Source organism: Rutidosis leptorrhynchoides, chromosome 9 (genome assembly GCF_046630445.1).
Source record: "Rutidosis leptorrhynchoides isolate AG116_Rl617_1_P2 chromosome 9, CSIRO_AGI_Rlap_v1, whole genome shotgun sequence".
NCBI classification, from domain to species: Eukaryota; Viridiplantae; Streptophyta; class Magnoliopsida; order Asterales; family Asteraceae; genus Rutidosis; species Rutidosis leptorrhynchoides.
In genome coordinates this window covers 218530887-218539587 of record NC_092341.1, presented here as the reverse complement: position 1 = coordinate 218539587, position 8701 = coordinate 218530887, and the positions used below count along the sequence as shown (strand labels likewise).

Genomic DNA, 8701 nt, shown 5'->3' with positions numbered 1-8701 from the left:
TGTTACCAATTTTCACGTAGTTAAAATGAGAAAAATTATCCAATCTTGTTTTACCCATAACTTCTTCATTTTAAATCCGTTTTGAGTGAATCAAATTGCTATGGTTTCATATTGAACTCTATTTTATGAATCTAAACAGAAAAAGTATAGGTTTATAGTCGGAAAAATAAGTTACAAGTCGTTTTTGTAAAGGTAGTCATTTCAGTCGAAAGAACGACGTCTAGATGACCATTTTAGAAAACATACTTCCACTTTGAGTTTAACCATAATTTTTGGATATAGTTTCATGTTCATAATAAAAATCATTTTCTCAGAATAACAACTTTTAAATCAAAGTTTATCATAGTTTTTAATTAACTAACCCAAAACAGCCCGCGGTGTTACTACGACGGCGTAAATCCGGTTTTACGGTATTTTTCGTGTCTCCAGGTTTTAAATCATTAAGTTTGCATATCATATAGATATAGAACATGTGTTTAGTTGATTTTAAAAGTCAAGTTAGAAGTATTAACCATTGTTTGCGAACAAGTTTAGAATTAACTAAACTATGTTCTAGTGATTACAAGTTTAAACCTTCGAATAAGATAGCTTTATATGTATGAATCGAATGATGTTATGAACATCATTACTACCTTAAGTTCCTTGGATAAACCTACTGGAAAAGAGAAAAATGGATCTAGCTTCAACGGATCCTTGGATGGCTCGAAGTTCTTGAAGCAGAATCATGACACGAAAACAAGTTCAAGTAAGATCATCACTTGAAATAAGATTGTTATAGTTATAGAAATTGAACCAAAGTTTGAATATGATTATTACCTTGTATTAGAATGATAACCTACTGTAAGAAACAAAGATTTCTTGAGGTTGGATGATCACCTTACAAGATTGGAAGTGAGCTAGCAAACTTGAAAGTATTCTTGATTTTATGTAACTAGAACTTGTAGAATATATGAAGAACACTTAGAACTTGAAGATAGAACTTGAGAGAGATCAATTAGATGAAGAAAATTGAAGAATGAAAGTTTTTGTAGGTGTTTTTGGTCGTTGGTGTATGGATTAGATATAAAGGATATGTAATTTTGTTTTCATGTAAATAAGTCATGAATGATTACTCATATTTTTGTAATTTTATGAGATATTTCATGCTAGTTGCCAAATGATGGTTCCCACATGTGTTAGGTGACTCACATGGGCTGCTAAGAGCTGATCATTGGAGTGTATATACCAATAGTACATACATCTAAAAGCTGTGTATTGTACGAGTACGAATACGGGTGCATACGAGTAGAATTGTTGATGAAACTGAACGAGGATGTAATTGTAAGCATTTTTGTTAAGTAGAAGTATTTTGATAAGTGTATTGAAGTCTTTCAAAAGTGTATAAATACATATTAAAACACTATATGTATATACATTTTAACTGAGTCGTTAAGTCATCGTTAGTCGTTACATGTAAGTGTTGTTTTGAAACCTTTAGGTTAACAATCTTGTTAAATGTTGTTAACCCAATGTTTATAATATCAAATGAGATTTTAAATTATTATATTATCATGATATTATCATGTATGAATATCTCTTAATATGATATATATACATTAAATGTCTTTACAACGATAATCGTTACATATATGTCTCGTTTAAAAATCATTAAGTTAGTAGTCTTGTTTTTACATATGTAGTTCATTGTTAATATACTTAATGATATGTTTACTTATCATAGTATCATGTTAACTATATATATATATATATATATCCATATATATGTCATCATATAGTTTTTACAAGTTTTAACGTTCATGAATCACCGGTCAACTTGGGTGGTCAATTGTCTATATGAAACATATTTCAATTAATCAAGTCTTAACAAGTTTGATTGCTTAACATGTTGGAAACATTTAATCATGTAAATATCAAACTCAATTAATATATATAAACATGGAAAAGTTCGGGTCACTACACATTGGGTCTTAATTTTAGGGTCCAATAGGGCCTCAATTTATAAAGGATAAAAAATCTTGTGGATCCAAAATTGAACTAGTTATATCACAAGGAAAAAGTGACTGGTCCAACGGGTCGTATGTTCGGGTCCAATGGGTCCTACGTTTTCGATGCCCGTTTTCGCCGCAGGATTTCGTCGTGCATTTTCAACGCCCGTTTTCGGTGCGCAATTTCGCATCGCGTTTTTGGCGCTAGTTTTTCGCAGCGCGTTTTTGGAAGGCGTTTTTCGGCGCATGTTTTCGGCGCAGTTTTTGTAGGGCATTTTCAACGCCCGTTTTCGCAGCGAGATTTTAGCACGCGTTTTCGGCGCGAGTTTTTCGCAGCGCGTTTTTGGCAAGCGTTTTTCGGCGCGCGTTTTCAGAGCACGTTTTCGCAGCAAGTTTTTCCAGCGCATTTTCGGTGCGCGTTTTCGACGCTCCTTCTTTGCGGCGCTCGTTCCGCAGCGGGTTTCGCCGCGCTTTTTCTTAGCGAGTTATTGTCGCGCGTTTTTGCAACGCGTTTTCGACGCACGTTTTCTAATCATTTTTTCGAACGCGTTTTTGATGTGCGTTTTCGACGCGCTTCTTTGACGCGCGTTTTCGTCGCGCGTTTTCGGCGCGCTATTTTTCAGCACATTTTTGTAGCCCGTTTTCACCACGTGTTTTCGAGGCGCGTTTTCGGCGTGCATTTTCGCATTGCGAATTCGAAAACTTCAATTGTGAACGCGAGTCTGAAAATGAAAACGAAAATCGGAAACGCAAAAAAAAAAAATTTGAAGAAAAAGGGTCTTGACCCGACCCAACCCGGGGAAAATGGGTCTCGACCCGCTCTTGACCCGACCCGTTGGACCCGTTCAAAAGTTCTGACCCGTTTAGACCCGAACTCGTTTAAACCCAAACCCGTTATTGCCGGGTGTAGTATAAGGAAAATAAAAGTAAAGTTCCTACAAATAATATTTTAGTCGTTTTAAATTTAAATAAAGGTTGGTTGCAGGCTGCAGCCTAGTTGGTCCAACACATAAAAACGTCTAGAATATCTGCGCAGTCTCTACATACCAACGACTTTTTCAACGTATATTCCTCTTTTATTATTTCCCTAATAAACCTTCAACCTTTACCTTTTCTACAATCTACAATCTACAATTATCAACTATTTTGCCATATATTTGATTTACAATCATCAGTTATCAAACTACATATTTACTCTCTGTTTTCTAACCATACTCAATCATCTTATTAACAAAAAATCAGTTAATCTGAAACCTTACATGTCTGTTTGTTGCGTAAGTTGTTTCGTTTGTGTAGGTTGTCTCCGTTGGGGTTATAAACGATGCACTCATACAGGCGCTGACGATAGTGCCACGTGGACACAAGCAACCGCAGAAGAATTCGAACCGGTCCCACATCTCTGTCGAATCGCTCTCGCTGTATACGAAGAAAACCTCCACCACCCTAAATTCCCGCCACCAGGTGGTTACAAATTAAACCCTGATTTCGTATTCAAACGTGTTACCTACGAACAAACACTCGGTCATGCTCCACCGTACATTATCTACGTGGATCACAACCGTCGTGAAATAGTAACTGCTATTCGTGGATTAAATTTAAAGAAAGAAAGTGATTATAAAATGTTGTTGGATAATAAACTTGGAAAACATATGTTTGATGGTGGGTATGTGCATCATGGGTTGTTGAAATCGGCGGTTTGGTTGTTGAATGCGGAATCGGAGAATTTGAAGTCGTTATGGTTGGAAAATGGTGGTAGTTATAAGATGGTGTTTGTTGGTCATTCGTTGGGTGCGGGTGTGGCTACGTTGTTGACGGTTTTGGTTGTGAATCATAGGGAAATGTTTGGTGGGATACCAAGAGAAATGGTGAGATGTTATGCGATTGCGCCAACAAGATGTTTGTCGTTAAATCTTGCTGTTAAGTATGCTGATGTCATTTACTCCATTGTATTGCAGGTAAATGCTTAATTATGCTTATGTTTATGCTAAATCTTATGAGTTTCTTTCCATTAAAGTCTTCTGATCATAAATTAATTGGTTTTTGGAATAATTGTGTACAGGATGATTTCTTACCTCGAACGCCCACTCCACTTGAAGATATATTTGAATCAATTTTTTGGTTAGTTCTCTAAGGGTTCGTTTAATTGCTTCTTAACGAAATGATTCATCGCGTTTGTTTGTAATCTATGAATGACAAGTAGTGCTGATATATTGTCATTCAGAACAATATTAATTCAGAATATTGTGAATCATTCAACGTTTAATCATTCACTTTTATCAGACACACCCTAAGTCTGTAGTCTGTAGGAATGATGTTTAATTTTGTGAATTATCGGTTACTTGGCTCCATTTTGTGGGGTAAAATATTACTATGATTCTTTGTTAAACCAGGCCTTGATGCTTTTGGACAGCTTGCCCTGCTTGCTAACTATGGTTTGCTTAAGAGACACATTTATCCCTGAAGATAAGAAGTTTAGAGATCCGAGAAGACTATATGCACCAGGCCGATTGTACCACATTGTCGAGCGAAAGTTTTTCAGGTAATTTGGTACTAATAGTTGCCAATCGTTGTCTTCTTTATCTATATAACCTGTTAGGAACAAAACAATACCCTAATTGACTTTTTTCACATAATGAATGAAACTCAACTCCTCTATAATGTGGTTTTACTTCTTAGTCACCTTGATTGATAATATTTTAAATTCTTTATCTATAGAACCTGTTAGGAACAAAATTGTCAAAACTTCATTACATATGTTTAAATATATTACTCATATTTTTTTTTTTTAAATGTCATATTTGGAATCATATTCTGTTGAATTTAGTGTTTCTGCAAGAATAATTAAGCATGTGATTAAATGTAATAACAGATGCAATACATACCCTCCTGAAGTCAGAACAGCAATTCCTGTTGATGGTAGATTTGAACATATCGTGTTGTCGTGCAATGCGACATCTGATCATGCAATCATTTCGATTGAAAGAGAAGCAGAAAAGGCCTTACAAGTAAGTCACATGTAACGGGGTCCACTTATATGTTTTCTTCCACCCTCATCTGCATATTTCTTAACATGTCCTTAGAAGCTCAAAGGGTTAGCACTTGAGTAAATATGGCAAAATGGGTGGGTCAAATCTGTTGTGTAATAGGTCAAAATAGTTCTTGTATTGACTGTCATCAACATTCTGTCCATTTACTGTAACGTTATCGCGTTAAACATAATGTGTTAGTATATTCTAATAGAAAATTAAGGACTAAGAATACATTTTGAATGACTTTTGACCCATTGCTATTATAGCTATATAAAATATAAATGTTAAATATGACCCATTTGACTATTTAGGAGTAAGCTGCAGATCAAACCAAAATCATTAATAAGTAATAAAGTGGTTAAAGTTACCACTTCTAGTGCTGAGTAGAACTTTAAACTGTTAACTTGTTGACTGTTTTGTAACTATAATCAAACAACTGTTGACTTGTTGCAGTTGTTAAAGGAGATGAGTAGTGAACCTGTTACTACACCACCAAAGGTTCAAAAGTTTGATAGGTTACAATCGATTGAAAAAGAACATAAAGATGCGTTAGAAAGAGCGGTTAGCCTCAAGATACCACATGCAGTCATGAAACCCGAAGATGAGGAGATGCAGCCACTAACAAACAAAACTGAAGAATGTTGCAACCAAGATGAGCCATCAAAACATGAAGGTGAAGATTCCAATAATACAAAACCGAGCCGAGCTAACTGGAATGAGTTAGTTAAAAAACTGCTAAGTGACCCAATACGTGGAACTTAACTTCCTTTTCGACTGTTTTGTACTTGATATTGTACATCGATTTATTGAAAATTAGAGTTCTAAATGTAATTATTGGATTTTTTTTTTTTTTTAAATAGTAATTTTTTTAGCATGTTTGCAAAAATAGAAAAAGTAATTTTTTTTGACAAAAATGGTAAAACCGAAGTTTGAAACTTCGGTTTTGGTGGATCCGAAGTTTCAAACTTCGGTTTTTGTGCTTTTTGACCATGTACCCCAAATCCGAAGTTTCAAACTTCGGATTTGCTTTTTTTTTTTTTTTTTTTACCCTATGCCTATATGATTAGTGGGTGATGATATTTTTATTTTTTTATAAATCCACTATAATTATAGTGTGTTCCCATAATACCTTTTTGTAATTGTTTTATATTTTATACCCTTGTGGTTGAGGGTATTTGTGATAGAAATTGTAGCATGAACTAAATATAAGAAAGAAGACTTTTTTGCTCCGTTGGTCCTTCAATTATACTTGAAATTGCAATCCGAGTCCCTCAAGTTTTTTTTGGTTTTTCGAGTCCTTAAAATTGCAAAATTTTGCAATCCGAGTCCCTCCCTCCAACTGCCGTTCAAATTGACCGTTAACCCTTGACATGTGCATCGCATGTGAGGGTAAAATCGTCCTTTTCTCCATTTTTTTCATTAAAAACGAGGGACTACCGGCGCAAAATATAATTTAAATATTTTTAAAAATAATAATCTATATTTTTCTCCATTTTCTTCCTTCATTCACTCACTGATTCTTCTTTTTGCCACAAATTCTCCACCATCAAAATCCATTTTCAAGGATTTTAATAGTTGCTTTAAAAAAAAAATTGAAATTTATATTTCTATCCAAATTGAGTTCACAACATTCGAGTCTTTTAAAAATTCTACATTTTTCTTTTAAAGTGGTCAAGAAGCCACATGAACTAATTGAGTTCTTCCAAATTGAGTTCACAACATTCAAATCAAGTAGCCTTGGTTCATCCCTTAAAAATTGAAGTGGTCAACTAAGTGGGTTAGGTTCAAAGTCAATTTCTACATGAACTAACAGAGATTAATGTGATGAACGGTGATGAACTCCTCATGAACTTGAAATTTGACTTTGAGATTAAATGAGTATTAGCAGTTAATTTCTACATGAATCCTTCTCCAAATCGATCATGTAACACTAGATAATAATCGGATTGTAGGATTAATGTGCAAGGTACAACATATAACTATATGGCTAACTTCATTTGAGCCTTCGGAGTCACACACATATACACCGAGACGTCAAATAAAATATATATATGGTGTATATATATATTACTCAAGTAACAAAATAGTAAATCGAAATTAATTCATTTACTATTTATATGAATAGTAAATGAAACGAAATTAATTAATTTACTATTCACATGAAAGCGACATGATGGAAATTATTAATTATAAGTTACATAACATACCCCTAAAGTATTTGAGAAATACGACTTTATCGTTTAATGAATTTAAGACTCCGTGTCTTATTTCTATTTCAATATCTTTGTTTTGAAAAAGTTGTTTGTCTTATAAAGGAAAATATGTCCGTGATCTAAATTTTTAATACACTTCACTTTACTTCATATTATATATATGGACGAGAGAATTGAAAAAAGAGTAAATAAGAAAAATAACATTGTTTCATACGGAGTATCATTTTGAGTTCATAATATTAATCAAAGGTTGATTAATTATTACTTGGGTTTGGACTAGCATCCATTGACGTTGTTTGAAGTGTAGTGTGGACTATCCTAAGAGACGGTCATATTTTTGATCGTAGGTTTCTCTCCTTCAATCAGTTTCTTCAAGAAAGGTATATCGTTTACTCACTTTGTGAATTACATATTTTGACAATTATTAGTGGTGTATGTAACGACCCAACCCGTTAACCAACCAAAAACGCGAAAAAAAAAATTTAAAACTGATCTGGAGGGTGCGCGGCGCGCACCACTGCCTATGCGCGGCGCGCACAAGGCCTGAGACAGTTCTGATCAAAATGTCCATTTTTCGCGAAAAGATCTTCGACTTCCCGACACTTTTAGACCATACGCTTTTCACAACAAACTTATATATGTAAAACTAACACGAATCAAACATAAAAATGACGTTTTACAAGCGGGGCCCACACGACCCAAAATACAAGTTTAATACAAGGTTAGAGTTTCGACCACCAAAAAGTTTAAGTTCCAAACTACACAATGAGCATGGCGTTTGGGATTAAACTACCCAACTACCGGTCAAACTCCAAGAGCTACTAAAGCCAAAAGCGTCCCCTAGTATCAAGCGGGATCTCTAGTCCAATACGATGCCCTTACCCTTGTCCAAAACAGAACCTATAAAATGGTAAACAACGAGAGGGTAAGCAAAGTTTAGTGAATGCAATAATTATACGAATACATATATAATTATACCTACTTGCATACACTTACACCAACCGCAAACATGCTAGCAACACAATTAGCTTATCGTCACATTAACAAGCTATAATCTCCAATACCACAAGCTAGCAACAACCGCATAATAATATAACTCGAAATGATATAATATGCTTACAACACAAGTAACCATGGTCGACCAATAGTACAAGGGAACGGCGTTCGCGAAAACGCCATCGGTGTTCATAACATCCATTAGGGCACTTAACACCTCGCACCACTAACCCCTAGGGTGGCACCTTAACACCTCGGCACATCACCCCGAGTGGCATCTTAACACCTCGATGCAACACTCATTATTTTACGGAGTGGTGTATTAACACCTCGACACTACACTCCTAGGTGGCATCTTAACACCTCGATGCTACACCCGAGTGGCATCTTAACACCTCGATGCTACACCCTTCACGTGAAACGTGGTGTCTTAACACCTCGACACTACACATTTCACGCTACAACAAATAGATACATT

The 8701-nt window shown here is 35.0% G+C and overlaps 1 protein-coding gene across 1 annotated transcript; it reads left to right on the top strand.

Moving 5' to 3' along the window:
• Window positions 1-3181: 3181 nt before the first annotated feature.
• On the top strand, window positions 3182-5776 carry LOC139868530 (uncharacterized). Its single transcript, XM_071856868.1, has 5 exons — window positions 3182-3940; window positions 4045-4103; window positions 4396-4524; window positions 4855-4990; window positions 5468-5776. Exons 1-5 carry the CDS (start codon window positions 3245-3247, stop codon window positions 5774-5776), a joined length of 1329 nt encoding a protein of 442 aa, XP_071712969.1. The 5' UTR covers window positions 3182-3244.
• Window positions 5777-8701: the final 2925 nt, after the last annotated feature.

What these genes read in the sequence shown, in the direction of transcription:
- LOC139868530 (XM_071856868.1), top strand. Translation starts at nt 3,245, where the DNA reads ATGTCTGTTTGTTGCGTAAGTTGTTTCGTTTGTGTAGGTTGTCTCCGT. An exon ending in TTTACTCCATTGTATTGCAG is followed by an intron (nt 3,941 to 4,044) that starts GTAAATGCTTAA and finishes AATTGTGTACAG; the next exon opens with GATGATTTCTTACCTCGAAC. An exon ending in AAGCAGAAAAGGCCTTACAA is followed by an intron (nt 4,991 to 5,467) that starts GTAAGTCACATG and finishes GACTTGTTGCAG; the next exon opens with TTGTTAAAGGAGATGAGTAG.